At 40.3% G+C, this 18,353-nt stretch overlaps 1 protein-coding gene across 3 annotated transcripts in view; it reads right to left on the bottom strand.

Annotated features, from left to right (window-relative positions):
* RRN3 (RRN3 homolog, RNA polymerase I transcription factor) overlaps positions 1-17,816 on the bottom strand; it is a 28,764-nt gene extending 10,948 nt beyond the window's left edge. The window contains exons 1-13 of one of the 3 annotated variants that reach the window (XM_057750681.1): positions 17,707-17,816; positions 16,185-16,290; positions 15,304-15,360; positions 10,569-10,658; positions 10,327-10,456; positions 9,876-9,935; positions 9,471-9,534; positions 8,629-8,698; positions 5,766-5,864; positions 4,076-4,168; positions 2,980-3,118; positions 1,694-1,824; positions 22-152 (exon numbers count right to left, since the gene is read on the bottom strand). In XM_057750681.1, the coding sequence (XP_057606664.1) occupies positions 22-152; positions 1,694-1,824; positions 2,980-3,118; positions 4,076-4,168; positions 5,766-5,864; positions 8,629-8,698; positions 9,471-9,534; positions 9,876-9,935; positions 10,327-10,456; positions 10,569-10,658; positions 15,304-15,360; positions 16,185-16,290; positions 17,707-17,795 (1,259 nt within the window). In that variant the 5' untranslated portion in view covers positions 17,796-17,816. Of the gene's footprint in view, positions 1-21; positions 153-1,693; positions 1,825-2,979; positions 3,119-4,075; positions 4,169-5,765; positions 5,865-8,628; positions 8,699-9,470; positions 9,535-9,875; positions 9,936-10,326; positions 10,457-10,568; positions 10,659-15,017; positions 15,112-15,303; positions 15,361-16,184; positions 16,291-17,706 lie in introns of those variants that run through there. The other 2 variants (XM_057750682.1, XM_057750683.1) reach the window with 2 other exon arrangements.
* Between the last annotated feature and the right edge of the window lie 537 nt (positions 17,817-18,353).

Here is an 18,353-nt window from a genome sequence, read left to right as displayed (position 1 = left end):
TTGGAAAATTAGGTTACTTACATAAGAGGAATAAATTTAGCTCGTGCCAAAAAGCTTCCAATATAATTTGCGGCAGCTTGCCTGATGATAGCAGGATTATTTGGATCCTGCAGTTTTTTCCAGAGATGTTCCAAAAATGCTTCTGTGAATCCCTATAAAAAGAGAAGGTGTTGGTCTCATCCTTTTTTAATGCTTAAGTATTCTGGCTATCAGAACCCTAAGATTTTTAACTCACCAATATGAGTTCTAGTATCTCAGTTATCCTGCTAGATAAATAATGAATACAGTTATCAGTTCTTATTTTTAAACACCTTGAAAAATACTATTAAAAACAAAAGGTGGGACTTCCTAGACTGCGCAGTGGTTAAGAATCCACCTGCCAATGCAGGGGACACGGGTTCAATCCCTGCTCCAGGAAGATCCCACACGCCACGGAGCAACTAAGCCCATGTGCCACAACTACTGAGCACGTGTACTGCAACTGCTGAAGCCCACGCACCTAGAGCCCGTGCTCCACAACAAGAGAAGCCACAGCAATGGGAAGTCTGTGCACTGCAATGAAGAGCAGCCCCTGCTCTCAGCAACTAGAGAAAGCCCGCGTGCAGCAACAAAGACCCAACACAGCCAATAAATAAATAAAATTAATTTTTTTTTAAAGAAAGTCAAACTCTTTTATTAAAAAAATAAAACAAAAAAAACCACACACACACACACACACACACACAAAGGTGTTCCCCAGCATCAAATAATTCAATGGATCTCAAAACTAGCTGAGCATCAGAATCAGGGCTCTGGAACCCTATAGATTTGTTACAGAGCTTTGAGATCCACCAATTTTTAAAACTCTGTTAGTGGGAATCCCCTGGCAGTCCAGTAGTTAGGACTCGGTGCTCTCACTGCCAGGGCCCAGGTTCTATCCCTGGTCGGGAAACTAGATCCCACATGCAGGCCGTAGCTAAGAGTTCGCATGCTGCAACGAAGATCCGCGTGCCGCAACTAAGACCCAGTGCAGCCAAAATAAATAAATAAATAATTTAAATAAATATAGCTGGTATTTGACTGATTATGCTAATTGCAGGGGGAAAAAACAGACCAATTCGCTTCTTTTCAATAAAAAATACAATCTCCAACTTCTTCCAAATAGCTCTTTTCAAAAGCTACTAACACATGCTTTGGAGTAGATGGAGTCTGACCTTCCTACTCATGACCAATACTCTCCTGGACTATTCTAGGAAGCTACAAAATAGTTGCAAAGAAGAGTCCTGTGTTCTTTTGTTTTGCTTTGTTCTCAAAATAGAAAAACGAAGTCTAAAGTTTTAAAATTCTAGATTAAAAATTTAATTTGGGCTAGTTAAAATCAACTGAAAGAGAATAAAGAAAATAAACAGTTAAATATCCCATATGAGATTTTAATAAAGGCTTGAATTAAAGGGAAGGGCACCACCTAGTGGACCAAGTGCAGGATGACATTTGCAGAGCACTTAGCTTCAGCTGACAGGCAGCAGCAATGCCCTCAGCTCCTTCCATGGGTTGAAAGGGGCTTGTATTTTATTAGGGGAACTAAGTAAAATGAGCTCAAGACAAAGAAATACCTCATGGTCTCTCTCCACACCTCCCTCCACCCCCCCATTTTTTAAGGGAAAATTCTGGGCAAGAATAAAATAAGCTATGATGATGTGAATGACATACTCACCAATTTAAAGCTACAGAGGTAAAACATGAAAAACTGCACATGGCAAGAGGCATGGGTGGGCAACAGGAGTTTGTCAAAGATGGTTATGAGATCCCGATATAAATCCTTTGTTTTGTTGTTATCAATCTTACCTACAAAGAAAATTTGGCATTTCAGTTTTATAAAGACATTATATTCAAGTTACCAGTTTCACTTACCAAATTTTTAGAAAGCAAGCAATAAGCTACGAGGGTTGGCGGGGAATGCCATCTTTATTTTGCAGTTTCTTTTTAGTTATAACCCAGCGCTGGCAAGGAAGCAGGCCCTCATCTCACACACACTTCTGTGAGGCCGCACACTGTAAAACTGCCATTTAGAAGCAGAAACCCTCTGACCCAGTAACACTGCTGCTAGAAATTGATCACAAGCAAATAACTGATACACATATACAAGGGTGTTCACTACACTGTTAATTATAATGGCAAAAAAGCAGGGGAGGAAAAACAAGGAACCAGTTAAATTCACATGATTAAATAATACCTACTTTAGAAGAACAGTGAGTGGTGGAAGAAAATGTTCACAAGAGGTGAAAAGGGAAGATAATCGTTCTCCAAATAGTAGGAATGTGGCCATAAAAACTGTCTTTTTAAATCCTTTCCTGTATTCTCCAGATTTTCTCTAATCAACACATATTATTTTTATAACAGCAAAAAAGTTAAAGCAGTAACATATTAATTCAGATTAAAGTCCTATTATTCTGAGTGCGGAGTTTCATTCTTAAATCTTAGCAACCCAAATGGAAAAAAATCTGGTTTTTTCATGGCAAAGCCTCTAGACTAAAAATTCCGTAAGGACAAGAAGTATATCAATTTGTTCACTATAGTACCAACACCTGGCACAACCAAAGTACCTAGACACTAAACTCAGTACGTAACCACAAGTACCATATATCAACATCTACTATACCATTTCTTAAATGTCTTGAACTTGAGGTCCACCTAGAACTGTCCAAACTCCAAATTGTCCAAACTCCATATATAAGCTTTCAATACAATAATCATTGAAAAGATCATCAAGGGCTTTGAAGACAAACATGGCTGAGCCTGAATCCCAGTCCCACTATTCTCGAGCTACGTCATGCTGGCAAGTAACAAATCTCTTTAAACCTTCTCTTTCCCATACTCAAAATAGTGATTTTTCTTTTTTTACAGGATTGCTATCAGTACTAACATATGAAAAATACCCAGCACAGTGCATTGTAGGTATTCAACAAAGCAGCAGCTACTGTGACTACTACAGGTTGTTACCATCTACATAGCAGACATCCTTAATGTAGGACAAAAGTAAAGACAGCAGGATATCCAGGCGTTCAGCTACAGGATGGACCATCTGATCGAGCCTTCCCAGATCAGCTTTTGTTTCGTGGTCAGTTTCCTCATCTTCATCCTTTGAAGGTAAAGTAAAAAACTCAGTAGTTTAGTGAGAAAATTCTGAGGTAACTGTTTCCTATAAAAGGTAAAACAAAATATACAGAGACCTTTCCAGGCAGGGGCTCTCAACCAGAGGTGTGAATCAGAACCAGCTGTGGAATTCAAAATGAAACCACAGATTCAGCCTCTGATTCTCAGTTAGAGACCCACCTAAAGTGTGGCCATGCCAACACCACAGATCTCCCCCAGCTCCTGGCACCCACTATTGGTGCCAGGTTTCCCTTCCCGGACAGGGCACCCACCCCCCAGCTGCTATCTGCCCCCCTTCTCCAGAGAACTGCCCTTGCTCCTCCCACCCCCTCCCCATCAGAATAACCGACTGACATGAAGTCTCAAGAAACCATCTCCCTGGTCTCAAGGTAGGACTAACTCTGTCCTGCAACTCATGCTGCAGAGCTCCTGGGGGTAGCGGGGGGGAACAGGCTGTAGCCCCTTTCCAACTGAGACCAAACTCTCACGTAGTTCCTTCCCCTGCCCCTTCCAGCTTCCTCACACCCTTTGTCCCAAGGGTGTGAGGAATCCCCATCTCAGGCTCTCCTCCTGGTGAGCCCAACTTAAGACATCACCCCAGGCAGAGAAGCACTTCACGAAAGTATACAATTTGTAAAACTCAGAAACTACACTGGTATGCTTTTCTACTTATCATTCCTTCACAAACAATATGTGGTTTACAAAAACAAAGAACAAACAGAAGAATAAAAATGAAACATACATCACCAAACCCAAATTCAAAGCCTTGGAAATAAGCTCTACTAGTTAATAAGCAACAAAGCAGCAAACTACTTATTTAAGAAATCATTTTCAAGTTTGCTGAACTACTGTTTTAATCCAAAGCCTTGAAAAAGGTGTCTGTCTCTTCCCACCCTCTGGGACTGTGAACTGCGTATGTCTGATTTCATTAATAAATGCTGACCATATTAAACAGGCCTTCTGTGGCATCCGTTCCACTACCAGTTTGAGCTGCTGTTTCCTCAGCATCTTCAATATCCTGCCGGGATGCATTCACCTACATTATAACAAAGAAAAAGAAAAAGAAAAAAAAAAAAAAAGAGAGAGAATAAAAGCATTTAAAATACAACTACATTATTCAGGGACTTGAAATTCATCTCATATACATGCTTTAAAGATGTCCAGATTAGCACCCTATATAGCACTGTAACTCAATACACAATCACGATGCAAACCTATAAACAGGTCTGGATCATGAAGGAAATTACAAGATTATAAATCAAGCCCCTTGTACTACATACTTACATAAAATCAACACGAACTGTGCTATGTTGGTCTAAATCAGATAGCTTCATCAAACTCAACATTTATTCCAACTCTTACTACGCACAAGACACATGCAGGGTGTATAAGCATATCATCAATCGAGGAGAAAATTATTAAATGAAACCAATTTTGAATTATTGAATATTTATTTTGGTATTGATATATACCCCTTCAGGTATCTTGTTTAACATACTCTCAAATCACACCTTTTAAGTGTCTATACATGACCTTCTTCCTAAATGTACTCTAACATGTTCCATAAGCATATATGTATGCAGCTGACCAGCGAGGCTTAACTCCAAGTGAGACGTGTGTTGGCCCACCCAACTCCGGCCCTTCCTAGACCGCCTTCCCCCGACAGAATCGATGTTCTTCCCATCAACTCCTATTTCCTTAGTCCACAGACCTCAAGCCTCCCCAACCCTGAAACATGCCTCTCGCCCTTGCTTCAACCCCTTTTTACCCCACAACCCTCACCGGGTCTCCAGCAGCCCCACTTCCTAACCATCCATGCTTTCCGCAGCAACAGAAGACCTCCTAAACACCACACCCAAGGACTTCGCTTTTCTCATCCTCCTTAAAAACGGCAGCAATAGCTCATGCTGCTGACCAAAGCCTGCCTGCCTCCAGATCCTCCGTGGGTGTCCAGACTCCCGGTTTTCCTCCCACTTCTGATCTCACTTCCTCTCTCCTGTCAGGTTTGTTCTCAGTCCCCTATCTGCAGCTACAGCTGCTTGGTGAATATTCTCCATCTAGCTCCCCACCTGCACCTCCATCCATCCAAAATGGAACTCATCATCCTGCAACTTCCTCCTGACATTTCTTACTATGTTACAGCAACACTGAACTTTCACTCCACAGGGAGCTGCCTTTGAAGGAGTCCTCTCCCCTCTACTCCTCCACTTCCAATCCAGTCTCAAGGACCTTTCTTCCATGTGTCACCACTTTCTCATTCCCACTGCACCTTAGTGCAGGCCTCTTTAAAAAAGGTATAAAGAATCCCAATCACTTCCTTAGGAATGCCTTCCCAACTTCTGACGACATCAGGTTTTCTAGCTCATAATGTGTGTGCTCCATTCATAGCATCTACCACCACTGTACTCTTCCATTTACGTGATTATCTAAGTAACGTCTGTTCCTCAACCATGGGACGGGACTGTCTGTAAACACCAGCACATCAGTGTTCAAAGAAATGCTCAAGAAATGAATCAAAGGTAGAACTGTGGATTCCTTTCCATTGTTGCTACCACTGTTTGAAATATTATAACTACTATAACATTATTTAATAAATGAAAATCAAAGAGAAAAACAGGTTATCCGATACTTACGTCCAACTTGAGTAGCTTTTCAATAACAAGCTCCAGAATTTCATGCCTCAAGGTCGGAAAATACACACTAATCCTTAGTAAGTTATGAACATAACATTCCTAAACCATAAAAAGATAAACATTTCAACAGAGAATGTTTTGAGCAACATAGAAACTATACTATTTATAGACATACTATTAGCATAATTTAATTACCCCCAGTAAATTAAGTTTGTGATTTATATACTCCTACAGTGTTTTTAAAACAGGTTTCTTGAGATAGAATTCACATATAACTCGCCCATTTAAAGTGTACAAATTCTGGACTTCCCTGCTGGCGCAGTGGTTAAGAATCCGCCTGCCAATGCAGGGGACACGGGTTCAATCCCTGCTCCAGGAAGATCCCAAATGCCAGGGAGCAACTAAGCCCCTGCACCACAACTACTGAGCCTGCGCCCTAGAGCCATGAGCCACGAGCCACAACTATTGAGCCCACACGCCTAGAGCCCGTGCTCCACAACAAAAGAAGCCACCGTAATGAGAAGCCCACACACCACAACCAACAGTAGACCCTGCTCGCCACAACTAGAGAAAGCCCTCATGCAGCAACAAAGACCCAATGCAGCCAAATAAATAAAAAATTTAAAAATTAAAAAAGTGTTTCAATCGTTTTTAGTATATTCAGTTATATAACCATCACCAAAATCAATTTTAAAACATTTTCATCACCCTAAAAAAAAGCCTTGTATCTTCTAGTAATGTACTGCCTCCCAGCCCTAGGTAACCACTGGTCTACTTTCTCTATGAATCTGCCTAACGTAGATATTTCATATGAGTAGAATCTTATAACATGTGGTGTTTTAGCATACTGTTTTTAAGGTCCGTTCATGTTGTGGCAAGTAAACCCTTCTCGTTTATTTCCGAATGGTATTCCAATGTATTGACAGCACATTCTGTTTATTCATAAGCTGCTAAACATTTGGTTTCCATAGTCTGGCAACTATGAATAATGCTGCTTTGAACATCCACATAAGTTTTTAGGTGGACATAAATTTTTATTTCTCCTGGGTATATACCCAGCAATGCAAATGCTGGGTCACATGGCAAGTCTACATTTAACCTTTCTGAGGAACTTTAAGACTCTTTTCCAAAGCAGCTGCTCCATTTACCATTTTACATTCCCACCAGCAGCGTAGGTGGGTTCTGGTTTCTCCACATCCTTGCCAACACTTGCTATTATCTATCTTTCTGAGTACAGCCATCCTAATTGGTAAGAAGCAGTATCTCGTGGTTTTGACTTGCGTTTCCCTAATGGCTAATGATGTTGAGTTTCTCATGTGCTCATCAGCCACCTGTATGTCTATTTTGGAGAAACACCTATTCAGACCTTTTGTCCATTTTTAAATTAGGTTACATGACTTTTTATTACTGACTTAGTAAGAGTTCTCTACATATATTCTAGATACAAGGCCTTTACCCAATATATGATTTGCAAGTATTCCCAATTATTTAAGTCGTCTTTTCGTTTTCTTGAAGGTGTCCTATGAAGCACAACAGTTTTTAATTTTGATGAAATCCAACTTAACTGGTTTTTGTATGGTTGCTTGTGGTATATCTAGAAATTGTTGCTTAATCCAAGGTGACAAGTATTTTCCCCAATGTTTTTTTCTAAGAGTTTTATCCATTTTGAGTTCAATTTTGTATATGGCATGAGAAGTCTTATTTCATTCTCTGCATGAGAAAATACTCGTTCCCGAACCAATTGTTGCAAAGACTATTCTTTTCCCCACTGTCCTGTACAACCAGTTTTTGTACGCTGATCTTATATCCTGTGACTATACTGAACTCATTTATTATCTCTAGTGTTTTTGTGGATTCCTTAGGATTTCCCTATACATAAGATCATGTCATCTGCAAGAGGAGATAGTTTTACTTCTTCCTTTCCAATCTGTGTGCCTTTTCTTTTTCTTGCCTAACTAGAACCTCTAGAATAATACTGACCTGAAGTGGCAAAAGTGGACATCCTTGTTTTGTTCCTTATCTTGGGGGAAAGCCTTCAGTCTTTCACTATTGAGCATGAAGTTAGCTGTGAATTTTTATCAGGTTGAAAAAGTTCCCTTCTATTTTTGTCATAAAAAGTTTTGGCGTTTTCCCATCTACTGAGATGACCGTGTGGTACTGATCATTTATTCTACTGATACACTATACTATACTAATTGATTGTGGGTTATTAAATCAACCTTCATTCCTAGGATAAATTTCATTTGATCATGGTGCTTAATTCTTTTTATATGTTGTTAGGTTCAATTTTCTAGTATTTTGTTGAGAATTTTTGCAGCTATGTTCATAAGAGATATAGAATTTGTAATAATATTCCACTTGAAGCACACTATCACAAATATCAGCAAAAGTTATTAATTCCTTATTTAATACCTGTAATACCTTATTTAGGAAAACAATAATCTATATTTAGAAGGAAACCACTATTAGTTACTAAAAGCTACACAGATGACCTAAATATTATACAAAAAAACTTAAGACTTCACCTACAGAAGGCTGTGCCTTCATCTTCAAATAACGCATATTTACAATTGGTAGTAAATGAACTATTATCTCCTAGTAATTCCTATCTGTGTAAGCATTAAGCCTATTCAGGTATTTCTGAAATGGACTCTGCCTTTGACTTGCACATAGGAATAAGAGAAAAGGCACTGAGAACACTCCATCAGTTGCTTGGTAAGAAAGGAACCTGAGTCAAATTCTTAGTCTTGAGTTTAAAATTCAGCAGACAAAACAACTTTTAAGAAAAAGACCTAAACTCACCTAAAACTAAATCTCACAAAACAACTTTTCCATTCCTTTCCCCCATGAAAAGATTTCTTACCAATGTTCTCTCTGATTTTCGAACAAATGGAAATTTGTCCACCAGTATTGGCATAAGAAACCACGGTGTTCTATTTTAAAAAGAAAAAAAAAAATCAACCAATCCATGTTAACTGGACCTTCTTGGAAGGTAACATTTCCATTCTAAAAGCAAACATGGATACAGGAGGCAAACGGTAACTCCTACCTTAAGCAATTGGAACTGAAAATAAAGCATTAATGGCTTCAGAGAAAATCTGTTAACAACTTAGGGAAAAATAAGCTTCTATTAAGTTTGATATCAACAGCAAATTAAAGGGGGATCCTTGTGCCACAAAAGTTTAACATAGACAGCTTCAGTTTAAAATCTAAACATTTCCCACTATAAATATGTATTATATTTTAAAAAGGAGAAAAAATTATCAGGTTTGAATTTTTAAAGTCAGCTTATTTGCTAAACTTCCTGGGGGAATTTGAAGTCCACCCCTCCAAAAAAAACCCTACACACCTTAAAAGCTTTTCTTAGAACTAATTTTTATTCATGTGGCATGACAAACAGGGGTTTCTCGCTGAAAAGTTCTGGATATTATGTCTGTTGAAGATAAAAGCAAAATTCCAACCACTGTAAAAAGCTGGAGGGGAGAATCTGCATACAAGTTTTGAAAAATAATTAAAGACAATGAATAGAGAACTGAAATGCCATTTTTTGTAGAATGTGACGGGATATCAAGAGGATACAAAAAACATGCAGCATACAACTTCAGTTTTGATGCTATGAACACTTTCTGACTTTCTACCGACCGATCATAACTTTCTTGAGACTTAAACACAACAATGCAAAATAAACAACCAAAGTATACTCACGATGGGACATATCTTGCTATTATTTGTAAGGCTCTGTGACACGTGTCAAAATTTGCAGGAAGATCTACAAGGTGAAAAGGGAGAGTATGAACATCAAGATAAAACCAAAAACTGAAAAATTATCTCAAGTCTAAAAATGCCTGCTAACCAAAACTGAATCATCTGTCAGCAAAAGAATAATCTCAAGATTTCTCTCCGTGACTATCAATGAAGACTATAAATACTGCCATGAAGGGCCACTGATTGCACATTAACAATAAATACAACAAAAAGATCCCATCAAAGGCTGCCTTTTGCTGCGGGCCACCTGTGAGAACAAGCCCTGGAGGTGCCAGGCCTCTGGTGCTGGGCAGCACTCGCTGAGATGCAGGAGGCAGTCTTCGCGGCTGTCCCCTTCATACTTACTATCATCCTCATCCTCAGAGTCCGAAACAGCTATGTCACCTTCCTTAATGACCACGCGGGCTTTCAAGGAAAAAAGAAAATATGTTATTCTTCTAACATTGATCTAAACAATCAAGAGCTACACAAAAAGCCGTTTTTCCACTGTCCAAACTTAATACAATAAAATTTACAGTGGGGGCAGGAGGTTTAAGTAGCCAAAAATCCCTGAGCTCCAAGACTTCATCAGAAGCTCACTAAAGCAAATTACAATTCATAAAAATCACAGCAACAAATGAATCTAGACACTTCCACAGAGGTCATTATAGGGAAAAGACATGTACCAGAACTGCTGCCAGGTAAGTATTCTGGAATCTCCCATGGTGGCATAATCCCCAAAATATGGTGGGAAGGTAGCATTTTAACAGATATTAGAAAAAAGAAAAATCAAAGCAAGCAAAGAGCAACCACTTACGAGGTACAAAATGAGATGCAATCATGCTGAGACATGGTCTAAGGAAGACAGTCTGTGCTGATACCAGATTACCGAGGAAAGCTAAATACTCCTCTACCACTGTCTGACTTCTATTCAACCACTGCAATCTCTAGAGGTGGGAGGGAGAGAAAGACAAAAGAAACATTTTACCGATACAATACTTACGATTTTCAAAGTACTGAATTACATAAAACAGTCAATGAAACAAATGGTGAACTTACCAACAGAATATTAATAAGCTGCTCAAAGTCTTTTGTCAGGTACATGATAGAGGAACGGAACTCCAGCAGCCAGTTAATGATCTGGTCATCCTTAAGTTAAACAAAGAAAAGTACTTTCAAAATCACAAATCCTCTGAAATAACAGAGAAGTGATATCTATCTGGCATTGATCATCTATCAACAATATTTACATTAGGGGGAAAAAGTCACAAACTTGGACTTAAGCCAAAATTGGGATGAAAATTTCTTAGTTTGTTTCAACATGGAAAAATATGTTACAATAAATTTTCCTTTTTTTTTTTTTTAAAGTAATATAGTAACTGATATACCAGGAGAAGAATTAAATGCAATACTTAATTCTTACCACTTCTGTTTGCCCTAGAAAAGTAAGAACATCTCAAATGTTCACACCTGGGACTTTTTTAAAATGAAGAATTGTAAGATTCAAACATTCTAGGACCACAAGGACCAATAGGTACCTCTACCCCCTTTATACTCATGCTGCCCTGCAAGCATGTTGACAACATTCAGTCTAAGCTGATTAAACTAGAGTCATCAAAATGTAACTTTTTCTTAACCCAACCTGCAAATGGGTTTAAATGAATTAAAATGTGTTCTATACAAATGATGGTTCCACTACTCCATTAAATATTTTTCAGAAAATAAAATTACTATTCATAATACTTTCAGTAACATGGGAAAACCTGCTAAATACAAAAAAGAAGCCATGTAAAGAATAAGATATCAGTTACATTTAATAAAGATATTTTTTGTACTCATGCATATACACAATATACACAAGAAAAATTTAAGGCCCCTAATTTTGGGGAATTTCCTAGTGGTCCAGTAGCTAAGATTCTGCACTTTCACTGCTGAAGGCACAGATTCAATCCCTGGTGGAGAAACTAAGATCCTGCAAGCCGTGCATCGCAGCCAAAAAAGGAAAAAGCAGGGGGCGGGGGGGCTAATTTTTGAAAGAAAATGGTTAATGCTGATTAAGACTCAGCAGGGGAAAGAGCCATATAAAGACACAAAAGTAATACAGTGTTGTACCTTCAGCAACAAACTACAAACTGTTGAACCTGCAGTGATAAGCTATTAACAGACAGGGCTGGACCTACATCAACCCACTACTTATAGGAAGTGTTGTTTATTGAGAACACACCACGTGCCAGGCACGGTGCTCAACACTGTACATGCACACCTCTTCCTAATCCTAACCTTTTCCTAATGCAAATGGACTAGTTATTCCCATTTTACAGCTGAGGAAACTGAGGCTAAGAAAGTTTAATAAGCAATTTTCCCAACCAAACCAGTAAAAAACTAGGTTCAAACCTGTCCGCCCAGATCAACGCTCTGCCCACTTTCCCACCATGCCCTGCCCCACATGGAGGAGCTCTCCACCTTCTCCTCACTGGTTGGTTCACTCAACCAGTGAGTGCTTCCCCTGCATTATCTATGTGACAAACCTCAGTGACACTGACTATATACTGATGAAACCCTAAGTAACCTGGCAGTAAAATAAAGTAAGAGGCAACTCATTTGCACCACAGTAACTTCATAATGTCCACAATCATTAAGGATAACAAGGCCTGAAGCAGAGAAGACAAGCTAAGTTACACACAAATAAAAATAAGTTAGCTCTATCCTGTCACTTTTCCACTAAAACAAGTGCAACAAAAGTATAAGGACATTTAAACTGCTCCACTTTTTAAAGTAAACCAGTGAGAAACTTTGGCGCTGTAGCACCGAACTATTATTAGAAGCAAATTATTTTAACACTCCTATGAACCAACGTAAGACAAATCTGATGTGATTCTTGGTATGTCAAAGTCCCAAGGAGATGTACGGATATAAAATACAGTAGAGGGCTTCCTAGGTGGCGCAGTGGTTGAGAATTCGCCTGCCAATGCAGGGGACACAGGTTCAAGCCCTGCTCCAGGAAGATCCCACATGCCGCGGAGCAACTAAGCCCGTGCACCACAACTATTGAGGCTGTGCTTTAGAGCCCGTGAGCCACAACTATTAAGCCCATGTGCTGCAACTACTGAAGCCCACACGCCTAAAGCCCGTGCTCCGCAACAAGAGAAGCCACGGCAATGAGGAGCCCGCACACCACAACGAAGAGTAGCCCCCACTCACTGCAACTAAAAAGAAAGCCTGCGCACAGCAAAAAAGACCCAACACAGCCAATAAAATAAATAAATAAATAAATTAAAAAAAAAAAATACAGTAGAATACAAAGAATGTGGTTCTCTGTACCCACAGAAGAAGGCACAGGTCAGAGACAGCTTTAAAGAGGAAGTGATGCTTCCACTGTCTTTAAACAGAGTGAGCATTCTCGGGTGCTCTGTACCTTACACAGGTAAAAGCATGGCTTCAGTATGGCTGGAATACATGGTGAGCAAGCAGGCCAACAGAAAAATCTGGGGAGCAAAGAGGGGCCAGACAAATCACTGAGGTCCTTGTGAGCCAGATTTATATCAATAATTATAGATAGAAAGATCTGCTGGCGGTGTGGGACATGGACTGAATGAACAACCACGTGCTCAGACAGAACCTGGGAAAGTTCATTACTGAAGATGACATTTCAGTTGGATCTCAAAGAGTAGGAGTTTTATGATCACAGTAATAATAATAAAAAACACTAATATAAGACTAACTATGTGCAAGGCACTATTATAAGACTTTAACATATATTAACTTGTTTAATCCTTACAATCATTCCATGAGATAGGTACTATCTTTGGTTCCCATTTTATATCTGGGGACACTGAGGGATTAAAATGCAATAATTTGCCCTTAGTCACAAAGCTAGTAAGGGAGGGAGGCTCTGTAACCAGAGCCCATGCTCAAACAGGTAGCAAACAAAGTGGATACAGAGGGCGTCTTACAGCCAGAAAGAAAAGGCACATGCAGAGGCATAAAGATGAAAAGAAGTGGCAAATTCAAGAAATAAAGCATCTAGTGAGACTCAACACTGAAAATTTTGTTGCAGGCCATGCTAAAAAGCTGGTCCTTTATTTTTTCAGTGGGCATGAAGTAGGGCAATGGCATGTTTAGAATGTGCTTCTGAGATGACTTGGGCTGCACTGTTGAGGATAAATTGGCCGGGGGCAGGGTATGTGAGATAGAGATAAGCAATCAGTCATTTAAGCACATAAAGAAGGTTGCAGAAGTGGGTTTGGGAGAGAGAGAATGCTAAATTCAGGGCGCCTGTAACACCTGTGGGCTGGCCATTAAGAAACAAGTCTGCACAAAAGTATAATTCAACTATGCTTTGAAAAAAGTAAATTAAATTTTTAAGAAAGAAAGAAAAGGAAAGGAAAGGAAAAAAAGAGAGAGAGAGAGGTGTGGAGACCACAAGAGCAATCGAGGTATAGATGCAAATCCGGAAGTTATCAGGACACAGATAAATTTCAGAGCCATGAGGGCATAAGGAGATCTGTAAAGTGAGGAGGAATCTGTAAAGTGAGGAAAGGGTTAAGTTTGGAAATCCAATCAATACCAAATGTAAGAACCTGTCAAGAGAATGATTAGAGACAACTGATAAGAGGAGAAGATCAAAGAAACTAAAGGAAAGGGTTTTTTTGTTTTGTTCTGTTTTTTCATTTTATTTTGTTCTTTTGGCCCTCGCTGCAGCACATAAGATCTTAGTTTCCTGACCAGGGATCGAACCCATACCCCCTGCACTGGAAGCTTGGAGTCTTAACCATTGGACCGCCAGGGAAGTCCTAAAGGAAAGGTTTTAAGAAATGGGTAGTCAACTGTATAAACTGCTACAAGGAATTACTATGGGGCTTGGGGAAAAAAAAGTCCACTGAAATCAGCATATAAGAAAATCATCAGTAACCTCTGTCATAGTAAATATAGCAGTGGACTTAACAGTGGATTTAAACAAGAATGAGAAGTGAGAAAATGCACACCGCCAACAGGAATGACAACTAGCGATTACAAAGTCCTCTGAGTCAGAGGCTGTTCTAAGTGCTTCTTGTATATTAACTCATTGGATTCTCTACGTTTTAAGAACTTCTCTTATTTCTCTGGTTCTACAAGGAGGAAAACAGAGGCAGAGAAGTTAAACAACATGGCCAAGGTCACACACGGGGAAACAAAGGAGTTGGGATTTTTAGCCCAGGCAATCTGACTACCACTGCCCACAGTAAAAGACTACTCTTTCCAAAACTGGGCAATAAAGAAACAAAAGGGAAGTAACATTTACTGAGTTGTTACTACATGACAAGTATATACCTTGAACCATTTCCAAAATTACTGAAAGAGTAGTAGCTTGAAAAACAAGTCACTGTTTGTTGGTTTTTTGTTTTGTTGTTTTAGCAATGGAGAGACATGAGAGTTGCACGCAGCATAGAAGAAAGGTTCTAAAAAGGAAAAATTAAAGCAGGGTTTCTCACCCTCAGGGCGACTGGCATTTGGGGCCAGGTCACTCACTGTTGTGAAGGGCTGCCGTGTGTGCTGTAGGACGGTCAGCAGCATCCCTAACTTCCACTCACTAGATGCCAGTAGTGCTCTTCCCTTCTCCCGGCTGTGACAATCAAAAATGTCCCCAGTTCATCACCAAATTCCCTTGGGGGCAAAAGTGCCCCTGGCTGAGAACCATTAAAGAAGGATCATAGAGAGAACAAGTTCTAGAGAATGGAATAGGACCAAAAGCACAAACTGATGTCTCTGCAAAGTGGCAACAACTGTGCTAATAATCAAACACAAAGTTAATTACCTTTATCTCTGGATCTGACAGCTGGTTCTTCAACAACTCAAAGTCATTTGTTTCCCCCTTAACAAGAAAGGGAAAAAAAAATGAATTTTTCCTTGCTTGGGTTTCTGGTTAAAGACCAACAGCTGGACTTTTAACTGTATATCAATAAAAGTTCTAAAAATATATATATACATATATATATATATATCAAAAAAAAAAAAGAACACTGTAACATTCACACAACTGTTGTGGATTACAAAATCCTGACTACAAAAATTAAAAATTCACATTAGTGCAGCTGGGGGCCTGGTAAAAAGAAAATGACGACAGGCCATTCTTATTTAGGTATACTGGTGTATACTTGTGTACTGACGTTTGAACATGAGTCAATACACTATGACACTACCCACTCACATATATGGATATAAATGCAGGTTCCATACAGAAACAGACAGTGATGCACATTTCCCACCATTACTGAGATACAGCAGAATCACTTCAAAACTAACACAAAAACAAAGCCAGGAAAAAAAAAGCTCCATTAACAGAGCTAGTTTGCTGTCCCAAAGCAATGCTTAAGGAACTCCTCTGATCTATTCATTTTTTATCCTACCACTCGCTAAAAATTTTAAAAGCTACTAGGTAAATAAAGCATTTGAAGATGTGAAACCTAAACAAAGGGGTTACTACTTTAATTCTGAGCTGACAGCACCATGCTGTTGTCGCTCTGTTGTTAAATTCATTTGATTTCAACACTGATATCTAAAATCCACTGTTTACTGGTCGTTAGTATAATAGCTGTAATTGTGTTCTGACCAGCAAAAATCAAACCTCAATATATCAATTATATTTCAATAAAGCTGGGATGAAACACCACTAAACCTTACATTATCACGTCTTACCTTTTTGTACTTGAGCAACACTTCTGTCACAGTTCCACCAAACCGAACAGTTTTTCTTGGGGGAGAATTGAAGAAATCATTCTCTAATGCAAGCATATCTGAAAGCCTATAGAATCAAGATTATCAAGCCATTAACTGCACGGCAGGGAACAATAAAATTTATAACATTTACTGAACCAACATCATTCAGTGGGACTACTGGTAAAGCCTCCTAACTGGCTTCCCTCCTTCCACTTGAATCCCCCAACAATCCATTCTTCACTTAGTGACCTAATGACCTTTCAAAAACTTAAGACAGATCATGCTACTCTACTCTCCTGCTTCAATTCTCCAAAGGTTTCCTACTTCACTTAGAATAAATTACCCAGGGAATTCCCTGGCAGTCCAGTGGTTAGAACTCGGTGCTCTCACTGCCAGGGGCGCAGATCCGATCCCTGGTCTGGGAACTAAGATCCCGCAAAGCCACGCAGCACGGTCAAAAAAAAAAAAAAAAAAAAAAAAAAAAGAATAAAATATCCAAGCTCTTTATCGTGGTCTTCAAGATCCTACATTAATCTGGCCCCTGCCTACCTCTCTGACCTCACCTCCAGCGACTTACTGTACTGCTGCCAGGGTCCTTTCTGTTCTTCAAACTTGCCAAGCAGATTCCCATTTTACTTACTATTCCTGCTGTTAGAAATGCTATTCCCCAGATTTGTACATGCTCGGGCCCTTGTCTTCATTCAAGTTGAAGCTCAAATGTCAGAGACCTTCCCCATCAGAAATCTAAAGCACCCATCCTCTTCCTCCCCGCCTTCCATCACCATGTTTTATTTCTTCACAGCAGTTACCACTCTCTGAAATTGTCCTTTATTTTATTTACTGTCTTTCCCTCCTCAGACTGTAAGCTTTGTTGAGAGCAGGGACACTGTCTCTTTTGATAAACTCTCCCCCACGTCTAACAGCAAAAGTAGGTACTTAAAAAATATTATGAATGACATTATGCCAACTGTTCCACAAAGTTTGCTTCTTTTAAACACAACATGCCGCTAAGGACTCTCAAAGTTAAACCCCAAAGTGTTTTATGGGGGTTAAGGGCTTTAAGAGTTGAGCTAGAAACAAACAAACGTGTGTCAAAACAAATTTCAAAAAAAAACTTAAGACGCAATTTGCCATCAGTGGCAGCATTTGGCTAATAATCCAAACAGCCTAGGGACCTCTTTCCAAATCTAGTCGAAGAAGCAGGAGGGAAGACTAACGGAGCAGAATGTAGTGCCCAGGCCTGGGATGCTATGAAAGAGCCCAATGGGGAGAAAGGGGGACTCTGGAACAGAGAACAGGCTCATTTTTCCAGTCCTTCTCCCACTTTTATTACCCATCTAAGGGACATGGGCTCACTCTTGAGGACCCGAAGTGACCCTCTCTCCTCTGCTCCCACCCCACTCCATTAGCTCTGTCCCAGACCCTTCAGCTCCGCTCCCCTAATCCCGGTCCCGGGCTTTGGTCCCAGACGCGCAGAAGGAAGCGTCCTGAGTTTTCTTACCCGGTCCTTGACGCGCCCAGCGTCTTGACCGCAGCGGCCGAAGCGGCCGCATCTCCGGGCAACCGCGTGTGAAGTAGCGGTGCCGCCATCTGGCCGGACACACGCGACGGCTGCAGCTTGCGCCGGAAATCGTATTCTTTCTAGAGCCGCCTCCGTCCCGGAAAACGCGCGTGCGAGCGACAGCCTTCAGCCAATCAGGAACCCCACCTAGGGAGAGCTGAGTGACCTCCGCGGGCTAGAGCGCCGCCAAGGCGCGCTCCTTCGCGCCCTGCATCAGGCCCCTCTTTCCGTTTGGAGGACTTTCTCCGCCCAGCGAGGTGCAGCGCTTGAGCGCGCCTCTGGTACTGGCAGCGGAGAGATGCGTAGGATGATTCCGTCCAGCCCTGAGAGTCCCAGAGAATGGGCCCGGACACCGGCAGGTGCTAAACGGTGTCTGGTTATGTCGAGTATTAACTTTTTGGAGTCAAAGCCTCCCTCAATCAAACTGAAGAACCCGACGCCCTGTGATTAATCCAAACCCGCAGAGAGAGAGGGTGGGTGGGGGTTTCAAAAAGTCGGATTTTGACCTAGGAACCTGCTTCTCCGTACCTTCTACGCTAGTCTCACTCGAGCTAATCTTACTCTCCTGGAAACAGGCTTGACGAAAC

Source organism: Hippopotamus amphibius, chromosome 9 (assembly GCF_030028045.1).
Source record: "Hippopotamus amphibius kiboko isolate mHipAmp2 chromosome 9, mHipAmp2.hap2, whole genome shotgun sequence".
Taxonomy (NCBI): domain Eukaryota; kingdom Metazoa; phylum Chordata; class Mammalia; order Artiodactyla; family Hippopotamidae; genus Hippopotamus; species Hippopotamus amphibius.
The sequence above is the reverse complement of the archived record's forward strand: the minus strand, read 5'-3'. Positions and strand labels throughout refer to the sequence as shown.